Source organism: Euleptes europaea, chromosome 11 (genome assembly GCF_029931775.1).
Source record: "Euleptes europaea isolate rEulEur1 chromosome 11, rEulEur1.hap1, whole genome shotgun sequence".
In the NCBI taxonomy this organism is placed as follows: Eukaryota; Metazoa; Chordata; class Lepidosauria; order Squamata; family Sphaerodactylidae; genus Euleptes; species Euleptes europaea.
The window spans coordinates 76,025,724-76,046,625 of record NC_079322.1 but is presented as its reverse complement, the minus strand read 5'-3'; the positions used below and the strand labels follow the sequence as shown (position 1 = coordinate 76,046,625).

At 47.8% G+C, this 20,902-nt stretch overlaps 1 protein-coding gene across 2 annotated transcripts in view; it reads left to right on the top strand.

Moving 5' to 3' along the window:
- GJC2 (gap junction protein gamma 2) overlaps window positions 1-20,902 on the top strand; it is a 47,483-nt gene extending 26,581 nt beyond the window's left edge. The window contains exons 1-2 of one of the 2 annotated variants that reach the window (XM_056857513.1): window positions 13,305-13,411; window positions 19,579-20,902. In XM_056857513.1, the coding sequence (XP_056713491.1) occupies window positions 19,599-20,855 (1,257 nt within the window). In that variant the 5' untranslated portion in view covers window positions 13,305-13,411; window positions 19,579-19,598 and the 3' untranslated portion in view covers window positions 20,856-20,902. Of the gene's footprint in view, window positions 1-13,304; window positions 13,412-19,578 lie in introns of those variants that run through there. The other variant, XM_056857514.1, reaches the window with a different exon arrangement.

Genomic DNA, 20,902 nt, shown 5'->3' with positions numbered 1-20,902 from the left:
GTCTGGGCTATCCAGATACTACTAGTAATGTCCTAGCTGGATCCATGGAAACACACTGTATTAGTATTACTACTACTACTATTTATTTTATTTTATTTTGCCATCAAGTCACAGCTCTTATGGTGACCCATGGGGTTTTCAAGGCAAGAGATGAACAAAGATGGCTTGCCATTGCCTGCCTCTGTATAGTGACCCTGGACTTCCTTGGTGGTCTCCCATCTAAGTACTAACCAGGGCTGACCCTGCTTCGCTTCCGAGATCTGATGAGTTCAAGCTAGCCTGGGCCATCCAAGTCAGGGCAGGGAGAATAATAATTATTTCAAATCTTTGGCACAAAACATGAGTTCTCAGTGCTTTTTTAAAATAATGTTTTTTTAGAAATCAAAATGTTTTCTTGACCCAGTAACATCCCAAGCTTGCAATTTTAAAGAGAAATAGTTGTTTAACGGATCACAGGTACACAGAGGTACATGGGTGTGTATAAGCTTTCGAGAATCAAAACTCCCTTCATCAGATAGCTTTGAATCTAGAAAGCTTCTGCTTGTGGTCTCTAAGGTGCTCCTGGATTCGAATCTAGCTCTTGTACTGCAGATAGGAACGGCTGCCTTCCAAAACTATTCCCAAGGGCGAATCTCTGCTACAGACGTATGTTGTTTGTTATACCACTTGAACAGTTGTGATTTCCCCCAAAGGAGCTACTTGCCGGGTATCTACTGCTAGAGAATTTCCCTTGTAGAAATCTCCCTCTCTTGTTAGACCCTATCACAGAAATAAATAAAATATGCAAAGGGATGACCGTTTGGCCTTTTATTCTTGGCTGTCACCCCTCCAACGACTTTGGGTCTTTGCTTTGATTATGCACGCCGTTTCCGACCGTCACGCCGTTTCTGACCGTCAGAGGTCGCCTCGCTCTCCCCCTGCATTTCCCCGTATTTTGCCCATGTTTTCAGGGACCTGTTTTATCTTGGATTTGGAAACGCGGGCAAAATGCAGGGGGAGAGCAAGGCGACCTCTGACGGTCGGAAACGGCGTGCACAAAGACTCGAAGTCATTAGAGGGGTAACAGCGAGGGAAACCGCCAAGGAATTAAGATCACAGGGATAGGCTCTCCTGACTGTCCCATCAATCAAAGACTGTCCCATCAATCAATCGTGGGTACACGAGAGAGGGCCTTTTCGGTGGCAGCCCCACAATTATGAAAGAACCACTCCAGGGAGGGGCTTCTGGACCTCTCATTGTTGCTATTCAGGAGGCAGCTGATGGCGGTTTTTATTTAGGACTGCATTTGATGGGTTTAGTTTTTATTACTGGCAGTCCTAATAGGAGTTTTTAAATTGGGGCGTTTTATGGGTTGTGTAATTGTGGCTGTTGTATTTTGGTCCCGTCATGAGACGACAACTGGAAAAGACAGTCATGCTAGGAAAAGTGGAGGGCAGGAAGAAAAGAGGAAGACCCAACAAGAGATGGATGGACTCAATAAAGGAAGCCACAGCCTTCAATTTGCAAGATCTGAACAAGGCTGTCAAAGATAGGACATTTTGGAGGACGTTCATTCATAGGGTTGCCATGAGTCGGAAGCGACTTGACGGCACTTAACACACACACACAATTGTGGTTTATAGTGTCTTTTTAATAATGCTTTGTTCGTGGTGTAAGCTGCCTTGAGTTCCCCAAGAGAGAAAATGGGCTGATAAATAATTAGGGTTGCCAACCTCCTGGTGGGGCCTGGAGATGTCCCAAAATTACAACTGATCTCCAGACGACAGAGATCGGTCCCCCTGGAGAAAATGGCTGCTTTCGGCCTCTCTTCCGCTTGCAGAAAAGCTGGCCGTGTGCTTCCGGCTTGTCCGCGTTCGCCCACTGTGGCGTGGGAAGATGATATCTGGACTGGTGACTCAACAGACAGGTGGTTCCTCAGCAAAGAGCCAGATTCTGCTGGCGGGTCCCCTTAGTTGAGAATTTGGGGGACTGCATGCTTAGGAATAGGCTGGAGCACCTGGCTGAATGGCCTGCGCACCGTGTGCGGCGCGCCAAGGCCAGAGATCAGCAAGGCCTCCTTCCTCTCTGAACTCCCACCTTCCCAAAGGGTCGGCTTCCCTTCCCTACTGGTGCACCGCAAAAAAATCTTTCCATTGCTTTGTTCCCTTTGCTTTTCTGCTTCCTTTTCTTTGTGATTGTCCAACGTCCTGCTCCAACTGAGGTGAACCCCCTCCACTGCCCGCACCTTGCACAGGTGCTGTCCCCCCCTTACATTGGGGGGGTAGCCTTTCACGATGCCAGATGTGTCCTCCCTTTCCTGTGCACCTTTTTGTGTTCCTTCCCCCTCTCCTCCTCAGGGAAGGGGCTGTGGCTCAGCAGTAGAGCATCTGCTTAGCATGCAGAAGGTCCCAGGTTCAATCCCCGGCATCTCCAGTTAAAGCAAGGGTGGGGAACCATTTTTCTGCCAAGAGCCATTGGGATATTTATGACTCTTTTTGCAAGGGCAGGGGGGAAAGGTTCCTTTTCTAGGCAAAACAAACTCCCATCCGCCTTGAATAGCGGCTATTCCTGTCCGCGGGAGGTGGAAGATCACTCGTCTTAGATCCTTCTGAGCTAGAGATCTGCCTGGACCCACAAAGGGCCAGACCAAATGATTTCGTGGGCCTTAAACGGCCCCCGGGCCTGACGTTCCCCACCCCTGAGTTAAAGGGGCTAGGCAAGCAGGTGATGGGAAAGACCCCTGCCTGAGACCCTGGAGAGCTGCTGCCGGTCTGAGTAGACAATACTGACCTTACTGGACCAAGGGTCTGATTCAGAATAAGGCAGCTTCATGTGGATACAAATCTGGCCATTTATGCAGGGCTGTTCCCTCGCGGTCACCCCGCCAACTGCTCTGGCACTTCGTTTTTATTATGCATGCATTTCCCGACGGTCAGAGGTTGCCTCGCTCTCCCCCTGTGTTTCCGCGCATTTTGCCCATGTTTTCCAGATGCTGTTTTAGCAAGGATCCGGAAAATGCGGGTGAAACACGCGGGGAGAGTGAGGCAACCTCTGACACGTCGGGAAATGCATTCATAATCAAAATGAAGTACCGGAGCATTCAGCAGGAGTGACCGCGGAGAAACAGCCCTGCATTAATGGCCAATGTTTTTTTTAATTTAATTAAAAAAAACAAAAAAACCTAAAATGCTTTTTGGGAAAAAAATCGATCTAAAGATAGTTTTCTGTTTAAGATACATTACAGTCCAAAAGTTATTCATCGTGAAATAAGGATTAGTTTTTAATTATGTAGCATGAGGCTGTATATCCATGCAATGTTTAAATTTTTTAGTAAATGAATTCCATTAATCCATTCACAATGCCATTGCTCTTCCCGGGGTTTCTGTAAGATTATTTTAGGCACTTTTTCTATCTAGAAGATATTATCACATATGCTTGGTTTTGCAGTTCTCAAAACTGTGACTTTGAGTCTGCAGAGATAACATGCCTCTTCTTCACAGCAAAAATGTTATAAAATAGAGTTGAGAAAAAGACCTTAATCCCATTGTTCCTTTGCAAATTACGTACACAGGATCAACCCCTTACCCTTTAAGTGCTAAGTTTCAAGAAGTTCAATGAATAGAAGATTGTTTGGAGTGGAATGGATCTGCACAAGGAGCTAAGTGTAAGGAGGGAGAAAACCATGGTTTAAATCTAGTCTTGCTGACTAGTGATTTAAATTGTGATGTAAATCGATTTGATTTAAATCAAATCCACCCTGGGAACAGGTGTCAGATGCAAGGTAGATGTTAAGCAGGATCCTCTTCCATTCAGAAGCACCTCTGATAATATCGATTCTGGCCTTCATTCACACTGGGGGAAGATGAGAAAATGTAGAGGGGAAAAAAATAGAAACTTTATCACATCCTGTTATGCAGGTTTCTGGAACCATGGTGGGTTTTTCAGGGAGGGAGGGAGAATCGAGCATACATCTAGAAACAATCAGTGACGAAATGTGTTCTCAACGATGCATATTTTATTTCTCTGTTTTTCTGCAGCCACCTCAGGAAAGGGAAGCCAGTTTTGCAAAGGAGCTAATTATTTAATGTGTCCTTCTGACATTTGGATTCTAAGTGTGCTGTTTTTGGAAAGGGAACAGACAAAAACGGGGGGATTAAAGAGTGTGCCAACATAACCTCTATCAATGTAATGGTGCACTTCAGCATGTCACTTTCTCACTGCTAATGTGCTTCGGGAGGCAGCTGTGTCCTGGAAAACTGTTCTCTTGTTCCCAGCGGAAAAAAATTAGATTTGAATTGTTAAACTGCTAGAAGAGAACAAGAGATGGGACAGGTTCCGAGGATAAAGCAATCTTCTGTGAACACAGATGCGCCGGCGCATGCAAAGAGCTTCTCCAGCCACAGATGCTGTGGCTTAGTGCTAGAGCCTCTGCTTGGCATGCAGAAGGTCCCAGGTTCAATCCCTGGCATCTCCAGTTAAAGGGTCTAGGCAGGTAGGTGATGTGAAAGACCTCTGCCTGAGAACTTGGAGAGGTCCGCTGCCGGTCTGAGTAGACAATATCGACTTTGATGGACCAAGGGTCTGATTCAGTGTAAGGCAGCTTCATGTATTCATCTGGGGTTGCCAGCTTCAGATTCCCTTGGGGAATTACTGGAGATTTGGGGCCTGAGAAGGGCAGGGTTTGGGGAGGGAGGGACTTCAGTGGGGTAGAATGCCATAGAGTCCACCCCCCAAAGCAGCCATTTTCTCCAGGGGAACTGATCTCTGTCGCCTGGAGATCCATGCTGGAGAACTCAAAGCTCCCCCTCTTCCCAAAGATGCAGCCTGCCGTTCCCCACCCAAACAGCCGCCAACGAGTTCAGAAGAGTCGGGACTTATCATGCAAGGCCGGCTCAGTCTTTCCTACTACTCATTCTCTTTTGCCAGGGTTTTTTTTTTTTAAATGCATTGTCACCATGCCAAAGGACCCGGGGCTTGCAGATTTCTTTGGAGAACAAACTGGTCCTCCTCTTCGTTCCTCTCTTGAGATTGATTATTGGGGGGGGGGGGCGTAAAGACTGGGAGAGGCCAGGGCTTAGGGTTGTCATCCTCCAGGTACTACAATTAACAATAAATCTGTGCTCTAACAGTATAGACTATCAAAAATATGCTAGCACGTAGGCTCATTCAATAACATCAACCATTACTGTGTATTCAGTTTTATATTTTTCTTAAACAGAATCAATCCCAACAAATATTCTATTGCCTGGCTATCTGACTAAACCTGAATGTATTGTGACATCAAAATTGATACAGCTCAAGATTGAGACAAAAGTTCTAAATGATTGATACAAAGGTTACAAAATAGTAGAAACGAGTCCTGCGTGCAAATGCAGTAAAAATAAAAGTCCATTAAGAAATGAAACCAAGGACATCGTCCTATAAAGTAAACATCTCCCAAGCTGGAGAAAACTACTCAGTGCGAATCAGCAGTTGCCCATATGGTCCAAGATATGGGAAGGGAACCTCCTGGGCTGGAGATGGCCCAGGAGGTTCCCAAATCTTGGACCATATGGGCAACTGCTGATTCGCACTGAGTAATTTTCTCCAGCTTGGGAGATGTTTACTTTATAGGACAATGTCCTTGGTTTCATTTCTTAATGGACTTTTATTTTTACTGCATTTGCACGCAGAACTCGTTTCTACTATTTTGTTAGTATCAATCCTTTAGGACGTTTGTCTCAATCCTTTAGGACGTTTGTCTCAATCTTGAGCTGTATCAATTTTGATGTCACAATACATTCAGGTTTAGTCAGCTAGCCAGGAAATAGAATATTTGTTGTGATTGATTCTGTTTAAGAAAAATATAAAATTGAATACACAGTTAAGTGGTTGATGTTATTGAATGAGCCTACGTGCTAACATATTTTTGATAGTATATCCTCCAGGTGCTAGCTGGAGATCTGCTAGTACAGCTGATCTCCAGCCAACAGAGATCAGTTTCCCTGGAGAAAATGGCCACTTTGGCAATTGGACCCTATGGTATTGAAGCCCCTCCCCAAACCCTGCCCTCATCAGGCTCCGCCCCAAAAATCTCCCAACGGTGGTGAAGAGGGACCTGGCAATCCTACCAGGGCTGCTTTTTAAAATATTATTTTGTACTTAGCTACAGTATCGGGTGGCACAAAACCCAAAATCTCAAGGGAGTAGAATTGCCAGCCTCCACATGGAGCCTGGAGATCTCCCAGAATGACAACTGATCTCCAGATGATAAGAGAACAGTTCCCATGGAGAAAATGGCAGCTTCAGAGGGTGGACTTGATGCCAGTTTTTTTTTAAGCTTCACGTGAGCACATGAAGCTGCCACACTGAACCAGACCCTCAGTCCATCAAAGTCAGTATTGTCTGCTCAGACTGGCATTGGCTCTCCAGGGTCTCAGGCAGAGGTCTTTCACATCACCTACTTGCCTAGTCCCTTTAACTGGAGATGCTGGGGATTGAACCTGGGACCTTCTGCATGCCAAGCAGATGCTCTACCACTGAGCCACGGCCCCTCTCCATGGCTCTCCAGGGTCTCAGGCAGAGGTCTTTCACATCACCTACTTGCCTAGTCCCTTTAACTGGAGATGCCAGGGATTGAATCTGGGACCTTCTGCATGCCAAGCACTGAGCCACAGCCCTCCCCATTATATGCCAATTAGGTCCCTCCTCATCCTCCCCCCCGCCCAAGATCTCCAGGAATTTCCCAACCTGAAGTTGGCAACCCTATGCTGACACTTATCGAGCAGAGGTAGCGTCTGACCGGCTTCCCGAATCTCAAAGCATCCTCCCTCCTGCGGACGGCTGCCCTGTCTAAACTCTCGCCGGCAGCCTGACTTTCCATACCTAATTAGTGTTTATCTGGTGCGACTTCTGAGTTTCTCCCTGCAGTGTGTGGTTAGCTGCCCTCGAGACCAAATATTTGCGACGTCCTTTATGGCTTCCCTGACATTTTGCACGGCTCTGTATACAAATACCTGAAAATGTTACATTTTTTGTGGTCCTTCATCCGGTTACCGTGGTAAACTTCCTCGGGAGTGGGTGGTTTAAACAAAACATCTGTGTGCATTTTTATGTGTTGGCAGAGGTTTGCAGAAGTACCTGGGTTTTTGACAAACGCTTCCCAAACTTTGGATGGCTCAGGGTCAAACCAGACGGGCTGATGACAGATATCCCAATGGTTTTTGTTACCTGTATGAAATGCGGGGAGCAATTTGAAGAAATCCACTGGGGGAGGGGGCTTTTTCCAGGGAGGAGACAGCAGAGGAGGAAGGGGTTAAGGTTTTGCTTTCACTTGTTAGTGCTTGCTTTCCATGCCCCCCAATGACATCACTATGGTGATTCCTGACATCACTTCCAGGTTTTCCCTGGAACGTCTGGGGTTTCCCTGAGGAAGCCATCCTCAGTGTGTGGTGGCGGAGGACCTTTGCACGATGCTGAGGAAAAGGTACTCTGTAATGCTCGGGGATGCTGTCATTTATTAAACTAGCTGTTTTGTTTTAAGGATGTGGATGGGTGGGGTGTGGTTAAGGAGGGCGGGCGAGGAATAATAGTACCTGCAAGAAAGGTTCTGTACTGGCGCTTTGGAAATCTGACGTCAGTCCCAATGAAAAGTACTGTGCTAAATCATTGGTCTCCCCCTGGCCCGCTGTGATCTCCATTTGGACCATGACCCATTTTCTCTTCTTGAAATAAAATCGATTGTGAGAAAGATGAAGGGAGATTGCAGACAGCAGTTGTTCTAGAAGATCTGGAAGTTACATAGAAGAGCCGGGGGCCCTGAAGGGAGGCATATTCTTCCACTGCCCTCTCAGCCTAAACAGGTTTTGCTGGTTTTAGAAGTGCAACAGAAGCCTGCTTAGTGGTGAGAATTGTGGGATGAGCATGAAATGTCATATGCAACCATGTCCCTGTACCACAAATGCTGTAGATTAAGTATTACCTGGCTCCCCAGAGCAAAAAAGAAACAGTGGTGGATGGATGGATGGATGGATGGATGCTGTAGAATAATATCTACCACAAATATGCACCAGTCTTATACCCATTTACTGTCATGTTATGAACACATAAACACATGAAGCTGCCTGAATCTGACCCTCGGTCCATCAAAGTCATCAAAGGAGAGCCAGCTTGACGTAGCGGTTAACAGCAATGGTTTGGAGCGGTGGACTCTGATCTGGAAAACCGGGTTTGATTCCCCACTTGTCCAGATTAGTGACGGAGGCTAATCTGGTGAACCAGGTTGGTTTACCCCACTCCTCCACATGAAGCCAGCTGGGTGACCTTGGGCAAGTCAAAGTCTCAGCCCCTCACAGAGTGTCTGGGGAGGGGAAGGTGATTGTAAGCTGGTTTGAGTCTCCCTTAAGTGGTAGAGAAAGTCGGCATATAAAAACCATCTCTTCTTCTATTGTCTACTCAGACCGGCAGCATCTCTCCAGGGTCTCAGGCTGAGGTCTTTCCCTTCACCTACTTGCCTAGTCCCTTTAATTGGAGATGCCTGGAATTAAACTTGGGACTTTCTGCATGCCAAGCAGATGCTCTACCATTGAGCCACGGCCCCTCCCCTAAGTGAATGATGGGTCTGGATTGTCACCAGTTGACAATTTCTGGACTAGATGCACAAGTTGTTTTACAATATTACAAAAAGACTAATAAAAATAAGCACCTAAAATCACTGGAAGCGGTACAAAACTTTAAAATGAAGTTGATGTTGCCTACAGGCTTGGAGTCTATTAAATAACTCCTTACTTGTAATATGTACAGCCGAATGACGATAATACCTGGCTTTGAGAACACTGAACCACCTCCAGAGAAACGAACAGGAGCTCCGGAGGGGCCCAGCTGTTTTTACGCAGCTCCTTTTCCTTTCAGGAGCTCCTGCACATGGCCGGCTTCGGTTGGACTGTATCCAAGTAATTTTGCGCATGTAAACATGCCCGTCAAGGGTGTTTTCATTTTCATCTGCGGGCTCCTTTGTCTGGCAGAGTCACTTTTGTGTTTGAAAAGAAAGCAAACCCCCCCACCCGACAATGGCTGCTCCTCCAGGAAGAGCCGAGTTCAGGAAGTCATTCGAGGCAGACACAGAGATGTCTTCAAGCACCGTGTTTTGTGTCCGGAAAGCTGCTTAAAAGCCATTTTTAGAACCCTGCAACAAGGAGGATGACCCGGAGGCAGCTGTCTAATAAAGCGAGAGACTGGCGGTGCCGTAAAGACTAATAATATTTATTTCGGTACAGTATGAATCGTTAGTCTTTAAGGCACCACTGGACTTTGGTTCTATTTTGCTATAACAGGCTGACACAGCTACTACCCCGTTGCAATTCCGTGTAGCTGCCAATCACAGTCCCGTTGCTGGGTGGGTGAAACTCCAGTTGCCAAAAATCCAGCTGTTTTCCAAGCACAGGTTGCTGCTCTCCTCGGCAAGAGCGCCTCATCTCTCTAAAAGAGAACTGGTTCAACGTGTCCCTTGCCATGTTAATCAAAGCAGGTGGGTATGAGAAGTGATGCTGCTTCTGCTTATATGGGTTTACCTGGTTTCCTATCAATCTGTGCAAAACCCTAGCCCACATTGTTTTAGCATGTCCACAAAATAATATTGCATGAAATAAATATATCACTCTCTGGAAAAAACAGCTAAAGACGCTTTCTGAGAAGCGGCTACTGCGTTATCTGCTGTCTAATAGATTGGTCAATTGCATGAGAGATGTGACGACTTTTCTCTTTATAGTGTCAAGGAAAAATTAAACTTCATTTCCCCTTTTTAAAGTGTGAAGCGGTTGTTGTATAGCCAGTGGCTGTTAAATCTAGGGAAAGGAAAGGAAGACTACCAGATTCTGCAGCGCAGGGGTCCCTGACCTTTTTCAGCCTGCGGGCACCGTTGTAATTCTGGCACAGAAATCAGTTTCCTTGGAGAAAATGGCTGCTTTGGAGGGTGGACTCTATGGCGTTCTACCCTTCTGAGGTCCCTCCCCAAAGCCCACCCTCCCCAGGCTCCACCCCCCAAATCTCCAGGAATTGCCCGATCCAGAGTTGGCAACTTTCATCCCTTGATCCAACTTGATCCAGCCAGCTGCTGTTTTTAACATATTTTTGGTGGACGTTCGGATTGCACAAATTGGTGTTTCGTGCCCCTGGAGTCCAGTGGCATCATAAAGCCTTAACAACGTTATTAATTCCAGCAAACGTGTTTCTTGGTCTTCGCTCCACAAAAGCGGCTGCTGAAATCAAAGTGTGTCGAAGCGTTAAAGTGCGGTGAAACGTATTGCTTGTTTTTGCTGCAGCCCCATTGGGATTGCACATTTTACCGTGCCCCTATCTGTCAGCGCGGCAGGGTGGAGAATCTCCCCCGGGGCCCTTGGGACTTCTTCTCTTCCTTTCTAAAATGGCCCCAACCATCAGTTGGAACAATGGATGCCTATTCACCGCCTTCTTATCTGCCTACCGGGACATCCTGCCATCTCTTCCCCCACCCCCCACTGAAACCTTTTGTCTTTATTCTTTTGAAATGGTCCCCTATGGGTCGTGGCTTCCTCCCTTCCGCACATTCATTCTCTTCTTTGTGTATTTGCCCTAGTGCCCTATCTGTCGGTGCTGTCTCCCAAGCTGCAGCTGAACTCTTCTCCTGAAATCCCATTAGAATCATAGAGTTGGAAGGGACCACCAGGGTCACCTAGTCCAACCCCCTGCACAATGCAGGAAATTCACAACTACCTCCCACACACACACACACACACACCCAGTGACACCTGCTCCATGCCCAGAAGATGGCCAAGATGCCCTCCCTCTCATGATCTGCCTAAGGTCATAGAATCAGCATTGCTGACAGATGGCCATCTAACCTCTTCTTAAAAACCTCCAGGGAAGGAGCGCTTACCACCTCCTGAGGAAGACTGTTCCACTGAAGAACCACTCTAAGTGTTAGAAATTTTTTCCTAAGGTCTAGACCGGGGGTCTTCAAACTGTGGCTCTTTGGCCCGTTGAGTGCGGCTCTCCAAACTTGGTTCGGAGCCCCTGCTCTCGCCCGCTCATGCTGGCAGCCAGGCTGTGGAGCCGGCGCGCCTGAGAGAGAGAGAGAGAGAGCAGGCGAGCGGGCGCGCTGTCTCTCTCTCTCTCCCCCCCCGCCGTGGAGAATGGCCAGGTCCCCCTTTCCCTTGCCCTCAATGGTTGGGAGGCTAAAGCCTCCCCTCCCCTCTAGCCACGCGATTGCAGGGCGGCTCGGCGGTTCCTGCCCCCCCCCCGCCTATCAGCTGTTGGGCGGGGCGGCTTCCTTTGGTAGACCTGGCCTCTGGCTGAGTCCCATTGGGAGGCCGTGTCTACCCACTGGCTTTCTTGGCAGTAGACCTGGACTCCGAGGAGGGGAAAAAGTCCCCCTTCAGAGGCCAGGTCTACCAATTGGCTTCTATGGGCCTCCGGAGGCCAGGTCTACTGCCAAGAAAGCCAATGGGTAGACCTGGCCTCCCAATGGGACTCAGCTGGAGGCCAGGTCTACCAATAGGCTTTTATGGCGATAGACCAGGCCTCCAGACGAGGACTCCGGACGGGGAGGGGGAAATGGCAGGGACTTACAATTTAATTTTTATCAATAAATAAGATCACTATTAAGTATGATATCAAGTTTTATTCAGTGTACCTATAGTTTAATTAAGACTTAAAACTGTAATTAAAGTTTATTAAGTTAATAAACAGTGTACCTACCTATATAGTTTAAGTTTAAGAAATTTGGCTCTCAAAAGAAATCTCAATCGTTGTACTGTTGATATTTGGCTCTTTTGACTAATGAGTTTGCCGACCCCTGGTCTAGACGGAAACACATTAGTGCAAAAGACCTGGGTGACCTTGGGCCCACCACAAACTCTTGGTCTGGCCTACCTCACAGGGTTGTGAGAAAATGGAGAAGTGGAGAGCGATGTTCTAAGCTGCTTTGAGCCCCAGCTGGGCAGAAAAGTGGGATATAAATATATAATTGCAAACACGTCCTGAAAATCCCAGTGGACTTCACGTTTGGTCTGTTAAGACGGCAACGGCACACTGCTTCTGCTCATCTCTTGCCTTGAAAACCCTGTGAGGTGGAACTTCATGGGGTTGCCAGAAGTTAGTTGTGTATCAGAGGAGCATGCCTATTCTATTAAGTGCATTGGGACACAGGCAGGACGGTGCTGCTGCAGCCGTCTTGTTTGTGGGCTTCCTAGAGGCACCTGGTTGGCCACTGTGTGAACAGATTGCTGGATTTGATGGGCCTGGGTCTGACCCAGCATGGCCTTTCTTATGTTCTTGTATTTTTTGATGGCACTTCATTGTTATTATTAATTGTTTTCAATGTTCAAAGGCTCCCTCTGGGTTCTCCATCATTGGATAGAACTCTATGGTTGCTGGTTCAGAGAGGGCTGACAAAAGGTATTTTATCACTCCAGAAAGAAGTGAGACCAATCTGGGAGCATCAGTGGGGATTAAAAAGCAGTGGAATATTAAGGCGAACCGACAGTGAAAGTATATTTACATTCAAAGCTCAGAAGATGCAATGAATTCATGTAAACACATCACCGATTACGTTCAATTAATTTTGCAACTTTTGACTTGTATCATGTCTTACCCTGTTGATGCATGTGCCTCTTCCTTACGTTACTCAATTTTTTTCACGTACCCCTAAATGTCCTGGTTCGTACCCTTGGGGGTACACGTACCCCAGGTTGGGAATCACTGGTCTAAATGATTCCTTTGACGTGGGGACCGCAATACCTACAATGCCAGGCATGCCGGCCATAAATGCCTCGCGAGGGCTTTCTGAATGAATAAAGCTTCCTGTGCTCCGGGTCGGGTGGGGGTCTCTCCTCGCTTTCCTCTCAGAGCCTCTCAGCCGGAGCTCTGGCCCTGCGTGTCCCAGATGTTTCTCATTAGTCATGCTTTTGGTCTTCCGAAACTGTTACTGATGCCCCGAACTGGCGCTCTTAACTTCCTTCCAACATTGAGCAGGAGGATTTTAAGGAAAGGCTGAGGCGGTGTCTTTTGCTTGCTTTAAAAAAAGATATCCCTGCTTATTCAGCTTTTTCCACTGAGGACACGTTCAAAGCTGAGATTCTTTAATGCTGAGATTCTTTAATGTGTTTTTAGGAAAACTCAATGCTTTTCTCTTGTAGGGCAAATCTGGCTTTTTGCTCTTAGCGGATGCCTGGACGCCTCTAGGAGGGTATTTTTGGGGGGGGGGGTGCTTCATAGTCAGAAAGGCGGAGTCCCGCAGGAAGTGTTAAGAAGTTTGCTAAAACGGCTCCGTCCTCAGCTCTTTTTTTTTGCGAGACGTCACTTTTGTTGGGGCTATATATCTCACCCCCCCCTTCCTAAAACGGCGCCGCTTGTGGAAAAACTTTCTCGGGAATGCGTGGCGGGCGAGGGAGACCTACGGCAGGAACATCATGTCTCTGTGAGTAGCGTTTTCCTATCCAGCTCTCTTGACTTTTCCTCGCTTGTAGGGCACGTTGTGATTTGGAAGAGAAGCGGAGAGATTTGGGGGAGGGAGATCTGCCTAAGTTTTTCTTTTTTGGGGGGGGGCTGCTTTTAAAAACAGTCATTCAAGCCAGGATATATTTCTGATCTCTCTTGTATGGGAAACTCCTCTTCTATGGGGACACTCTGGTTTATCACCTTTTTGGGGGGAGGGTAGCCCTAATCCAGTCGACCGGTGTCCATTGGCTCATCTAACCTCCACCCCTTCCCCTCCATCTCTCTTTCTAGACTGCATGTTCCTCACTCCCCTCTCGAAGGCCATGCGTGGGGATGGCCCTGTGCTGATAAATAACATTTTGCAGTAAAAATCAAGCAGGAATCTTGGGGCAAAGACTGAGAAGATTGGGTTCCGCCCTTAGCTTTCGTGGGCTGCAGCCCCCTAGATATTTGAGCATCGGGCCCAGGAGTCTTGGGGTTGGGGGGGAGCACATTATAGCCCATTATGCCCCGGCTCTGAAATTACATGTGGCGGGCGGGACTGGAACTGTGGTGTTCACACAGACGGAAAGTGCAGGCTGCAGTCTTCGAGCTCTGCGGCAAGTCTCGGAAGGGAGCCTTCCTCAAACGCTCTGCCTTCGCTCACGTGCACCCCTGGGTAACTTACTCTCCAGAGGCCCACCACATCAAAGGCCCGCCATCTTTTCCAAGAGGGGGGCTCGTGGATCGGCAAGTGTGCCGTTCAAGTGAATCTACCTAAAAATAATTTCAGGAGGGAGAAAGGAATCATAGAATCACAGAGCTGGAAGGGGCCATACAGGCCATATGGTCCAACTCCCTGCTTAATGCAGGATGATGGTGGATGATGATGAAGAAGAGTTGGTTTTTATATGCCGACTTTCTCTACCACTTAAGGAAGACTCAAACCAGCTTACAATCACCTTCCTTTTCCCTCCCCACAACAGAAACACTGTGTGGTAGGTGGGGCTGAGAGAGCTCTAAGAGAGCTGTGACTAGCTCAAGGTCACCCAGCTGGCTTCACGTGGAGGAGTGGGGAAACAAATCCAGTTCACCAGATTAGCGTCCGCCGCTCATGTGGAGGAGCGGGGAATCAAACCCGGTTCTCCAGATCGGAGTCCACCCCTTCAAACCTCTGCTCTTAACCACTACACCATGCTGGCTCTAGGATCAGCCTGGAGCATCCCTGACAAATGCTTGTCCAGCCTCTGCTTAAAGACTGCCAGTGAGGGGGAGCTCACCACCTCCCTAGGTAGCTGATCCCATTGTTGAACAACCCTTACTGTAAAAAAAATGTTTCTAATATCCAGCCGGTACCTTTCCTCCTGCAATTTAAACCCATTATTGCGAGTCCTGTCCTCTGCTGCCAACAGGAACAGCCCCCTGCCCTCCTCTAAGTGACAGCCCTTCAAATACTTAGAGCAATCATGGCGCCCCTCAACCTCCTCTTCTCCAAAGTAAAAATTCCCAACTCCCGCAGCCTTTCCTCGTAGGGCTCGGCCTCCAGGCACAATAAAGATCTTTGTTCTTAGCAAGAGCGGTTTCCCCCCCTCCCCATTACCCTGCCTTCTTGGCCAGCTCTGGTCCAAGTCGTATCCTAACCTTCTTGGAAGGGAGTAAGAAAATGATCCAGCATAGCATCACCCCACCATTCCTTCAAGGGGAGCTGAGGGCAGCGTACATGGCTCCCCCCTTTCCCCCAGCAACCCTGTGAGGTAGGTTAGGCTCGGGGAGGGTGACTGGCCCAAGGCCATTCAGTGGGCTTCGTGTCCAGATGAAGATTTGAACCTGAGTCTCCCGGATCCCAGCCTGGCACTTTTAAGCACGACTCCACAGTGGCTGGTTGGAGCTGGCACTGATGCCAGGGGATGGCATTACCCTCCTCCAAATTGTGGCATTCTTGTAACAACAACCCAGTGGTAAGGAAAGTTACTAGAGCTCTTCACCCTGTCCCCTCTTCTGGATGTTGTAGTGATTTGGTCTCCAAAAGCCAGAACAGCATTTGTCCTTTTGGGTAAAGAAAAACAGAATTATACCACAAAATATTAGGATAGTAGTGTTTTAGTTGAAGAGGAGTTGGTTTTTATATGCCGACTTTCTCTACCACTTAAGGAAGAATCAAACCGGGTTACATTCACCTTCCCTTCCCCTCCCCACAACAGACACCCTGTGAGGTAGGTGGGGCTGAGAGAGCTCTAAGAGAGCTGTGACTAACTCAAGGTCACCCAGCTGGCTTCGTGTGTAGGAGTGGGGAAACAAATCCAGTTCACCAGATTAGCATCTGCCGCTCATGTGGAGGAGTGGGGAATCAAACCCGGTTCTCCAGATCAGAGTCCACCGCTCCAAACCACCGCTCTTAACCACTACACCATGCTGGCTAGGATAGCAATGTTTTCATAGAATCACAGAATCATAGAGTTGAAAGGAACCACCAGGGTCATCTAGTTCAACCCCCTGCAAAATGCAGGAAATTCACAACTACCTCCCCACTCCTCCAGGATCCCTGGCCAATCTGGCCTGGAGGAAAATTGCTTCCTGACCCCAAAGTGGCGATCAGCATTACCCTGGGCATGTAAAAAAGGGGCTTAAGAGCCAAGCACTGACCCAGCCCTTTCCGCCCTCCCTCTCACAAAATGTTTTAATTGCTGTAGATGTAGGGATTAAGAGCGGTGAACTCTAATCTGGAGAACCAGGTTTGATTCCCCACTCTTCCGCATGGAGTCTGCTGGGAGACCTTGGGCTAGTCACAGTTCTCTCCGAACTCTCTCAGCCCCACCTACCTCACAAGGTGTCTGTTGTGGGGAAGGGAAGGAGATTGTAAGCTGCTTTGAGACTCCTTAAAGGTAGAGAAAAGAGGAGTATAAAAACCAACTCTTCTTCTTCTTCTTCCTTAAAAGGGGAAGGGCATTCCATAAGTGAGGGGCCACTATCAAGAAAAAGCCCTGTCTCCGGTTGCCACCTGCCTCACCTCTGAAGGCGAGGGCATAGAGACCAGGGCTTGAGAGGCAGATCTTACCTGGTGGGCTGGACAATAAGGGAGGAGGCAGTCCTTCAGGTACCCTGGCCCCATGCCCAGCATATGAAAAGAAGTCCCTGAAAGCAGGAGGTTTGCTTCAGTTACACGTGTCCCTGGAACATATGGATTGGTCTCCTGACTTTTTAGAAAAGTGGGATACAGTTTGGCTGCAGTTCTGTTAAGAACATAAGAAAGGCCCTGCTGGATCAGACCAAGTCCCATCAAGTCCAGCAGTCTGTTCACACAGTGGCCAACCAGGTGCCTCCAGGAAGCCCCCAAACAAGACGACTGCAGCAGCACCATCCTGCCTGTGCTCCACCGCACCCAAAATAATAGGCATGCTCCTCTGATACTAGAGAGAATAGGTATGCAGCATGACTAGTATCCATTCTAACTAATAGCCATGAATACCCCTCTCCTCCATGAATGTGTCCACTCCTCTCTTAAAGCCCTCCAAGCTGGCAGCCATCACCACATCCTGGGGCAGGGAGTTCCACAATTTAACTATGCGTTGTGTGAAAAAATACTTCCTTTTATCTGTTTTGAATCTGTCATCCTCCAGCTTTAGCAGATGACCCCGTGTTCTAGTATTATGGGAGAGGGAGAAAAACTTCTCCCTGTCCACTCTCTCCAAACCATGCATAGTTTTATAGACCTCTATCATGTCTCCCTTTAGCCGCCTTCTTTCCAAGCTAAACCGCCCTAAGCGTCTTAACCGCTCCCCATAGGACAGTTGCTCTAGTCCCCTAATCATTTTGGTTGCTCTTTTCTGCACCTTCTCAAGCTCTGTAATATCCTTTTTTATTATGTTGCTAAGGAACATAGGATTGCCAGCTCCAGGTTGGAAAATTTCTGGAGATTTTGGGAGCAGAACCTGGAGAGGGCAGGATTTGAGGAGGGGAGGGACCTCAGTGAGGTATAAGGCCATAGAGCCCACCCTCCAAAACAGCAACATTCTCTAGTCAAACGGATCTATGCCACCTGGAGATCAGTTGTAAGTCTGGGAGATCTGAAGGCCCCAGCTGGAGGTTGGCAGCCCTAGGAATGGGACACGAAGGCGAGCCCAGTGTGGTTGTAGTGGTTAAGAGTGGCGGACTCTGATCTGGTGAACCGGGTTCGATTCCCCTCTCCTTATGAAGCCGGCTGGGTGACCTGGGGCTAGTCACAGCTCTCTCAGAACTCTCTCAGCCCCACCTACCTCACATGGTGTCTTGTGTGGAGGGGAAGGGAAGGCGATTGTAAGCCACTTTGAGACTCCTTAAAGGTAAAGTGGGGTATAAAACCAGTCCTTTTTACCTGAGCTAGCTTTGTAAGCAAAACTTACACTTCACTCCAAGCCGCTCTTCCCCCACAGAAGAGAAAATTCGGGAACAGCATTTCACTTGAAAAACAAACGTGGGGAATTCGATCATGGACTTCCCTCCATCATGTGTCACTTGATCCTGAAAAGACAACATTGTTTTAGTCCAGTTGAGCCAAATAAGAGGAGTTATAATAAATGTTTGCGATGAGGGAGCCATCCAGTGCTCCTCATTTATCATCCAGACAATGCCATCTTTATCTTTTTCATTGCACAAGGAGCTCTTTAATGATACTTGGAACCCCTCTGTGAGTTAGATCAGGCCTACTGCCATGTCACATGCTGGGGATTTGGCTCGAGCCCTCCGTTCTGCGTCCCCCTCCTTCCAGCTGAGCTTAATTGGTTATCACCCTACGGCAAAAGATGGGTGGACACGGCCAGATCTGATGACTTGGCTGTGGGGGTCAAGTTGCGTGCCGTTCCGCGTCCAAGCCGAATCTAGAAGACGCGAGCCGAAGGAGACGGAGAAGAGCTTTCTCCTCTCCCGGTGACTGCGTAGGCATCCTGACTAGGCAGAGTTCTTAGTTTATCAACTGAGCAGAAGGTCTTGCAAACCCAAGGTCAAGATTCTATAGAGAGAACCAGGATTGATTCCCTACTCCCATACATGAAGCCAGCTGGGTGACCTTGGGCTAGTCACAGCTCTCTCAGCCCCACCTACCTCACAGGGTGTCTGTAGTGGGGAGAGGAAGAGAAGGAGATTGTAAGCTGGTTTGATTCTCCTTAAAAGGTAAAGAAAGTGAGCACATAAAAGCCAACTCTTCTTCTTCCACTGAGCTCTCTCCCCAGTCCCGTTCCAATGCAATGTTATATCACCTTTCAGCTGTTTTTATACCCTGTGTATGGCTTTCATAACTTGCGTTGACTTGATTTATATTGGTCTGGTGTGTGGTTATGCTGGCTGTTATGGGTATGCTATTGGGGTTAATTGGCTGCGTGACTTGGATTTTTAAATTATTGTTATGCATGACGGGAATATTTTTATTGCTTGTTTGGTGAGTTTTATTGAGTGCTTTGTTGTTGAAACATTTTAATTTTGTTGTTTTATTTGTTTTTGTGAGGCACCTCTGGAGAAGCAGCAGAAATAGACCCCCAATTTAGGCTTTTAAATTATATTTTATTGTATAATATTAATTGAAACAAAAAATAAAAGACAAATAGAACTGAGATTTCTACAAATGAAATAGAAGGACTCATGCCAAGGACTCCTTTAGAGATGACATAGTAAGCATATAATAGGAAACATATCATTACTTGAATAGCATTTTAAAAAATGCAGTAGTAAATACAAGAATAAACATTATGTGATAAGATAAGGAATCATATTACACCAAACACCATGATGTTTCTATTCATTCCTTTATGTAAATGGCCTCAGGGGGGTTGTGTAAATAGTTATGATCTAATAATAAATTATATTTCTACTATGAAAATCTATTATTACTTTGCAGTAATTCAGATGGAATTGACTACATCATTTTTGAGATAACCAAACAATAAACACTAAAAAAGTTATCGGTTGTTCATAACTTTCATATCAGAACATTATATTTCTCTCTGGTCCTACTAATCTTAGGCTTTTTGACGATGCATGATTGGCACAGATGTTTGATGACGGTAGTGAAGAGTTATCTGCGGTCTTGTGGATATTGCAACTCCCAGACCAAGGCATGGAATAGAAGATGCTCCCGGGGGACAGATCTGCCTTGGCTGTGTTTTCAACCCATCTTTGCATTTTGTTTTGTTTTCCCAGGTTATAAATGAATAGCCCCTATGACCAACATGAGCTGGAGTTTCCTAACCCGCCTGCTAGAAGAAATTCACAATCACTCCACCTTCGTGGGGAAGGTCTGGCTCACCGTCCTGATCGTCTTCCGGATTGTCCTCACGGCCGTCGGAGGCGAGTCCATCTACTCCGACGAGCAGAGCAAGTTCACGTGCAACACCAAGCAGCCTGGCTGCGACAACGTCTGCTATGATGCCTTTGCGCCGCTGTCCCACGTCCGGTTCTGGGTCTTCCAGATCATCATGATCTCCACGCCTTCCGTCATCTACTTGGGCTACGCCATCCACAGGATCGCGCGGTCCACTGAGGACGAGCAAAAGAGGTTCAGGAGCTTCAAGAAGAAAAAGCAGTTTGCGCTGAACTGGCAAGCGGTCCGGAACTTGGAAGACCCCTTGGGGGCGGAGGAGGAGGAACCCATGATAGGTGACGACGTCGTTGAGAGCGAAGAGAAGGCCAAAGCCAAGGAGAAAAAGAAGGAGCAGCCGAAACACGACGGGAGGAGACATATCCAAGAGGAGGGCTTGATGAAAATTTACGTCTTCCAACTTCTCACCAGAGCCACTTTTGAAGTTTGTTTCTTGATAGGCCAGTACTTGCTCTATGGCTTTGAAGTCGCCCCGTATTATCTTTGCACCCGAGAGCCTTGCCCTCATGACGTCGACTGCTTTGTGTCGAGACCGACAGAGAAGACCATTTTTCTCTTGGTGATGTACGTGGTCAGCTGCCTTTGCCTGTTGCTCAACGTGGCCGAGATGTGCCACCTGGGCGTCGGGACCATCCGAGACGCCATTCGGGAGCGAAAAATACACAGCTTTCGGCAGCCCCCTTACAATTATGCTGCCTACCCAAAGAACATCTCCTGCCCTCCAGAATACAACCTGGTGGTGAAATCGGACAAGCAGGCAAAGGTCCCCAACAGCTTGATGGCTCATGAGCAGAACCTGGCCAACGTGGCTCAAGAACAGCATTGTACCAGCCCCGACGAGAACATCCCACCAGACTTGTCCACACTCCATAAACACTTGAGGGTGGCTCAGGAGCAACTGGACATTGCCTTCCAGAGCTACAACAACACCCAGCCAAACACCCAGCCATCACGAACCAGCAGCCCGGAGTCGGGTGGGACCGTGGCCGAGCAGAATCGCGCCAACACTGCCCAGGAGAAACAAGGAGCGAAGCCCAAAGCCAGCTCGGAGCGAGGCAGTTCTAACAGCAAGGATGGGAAGAATTCTGTATGGATATAGCAAAGGGGCGGATAAGGGTCTTTCGAGCCAAGTTGGGGCATCAGGAA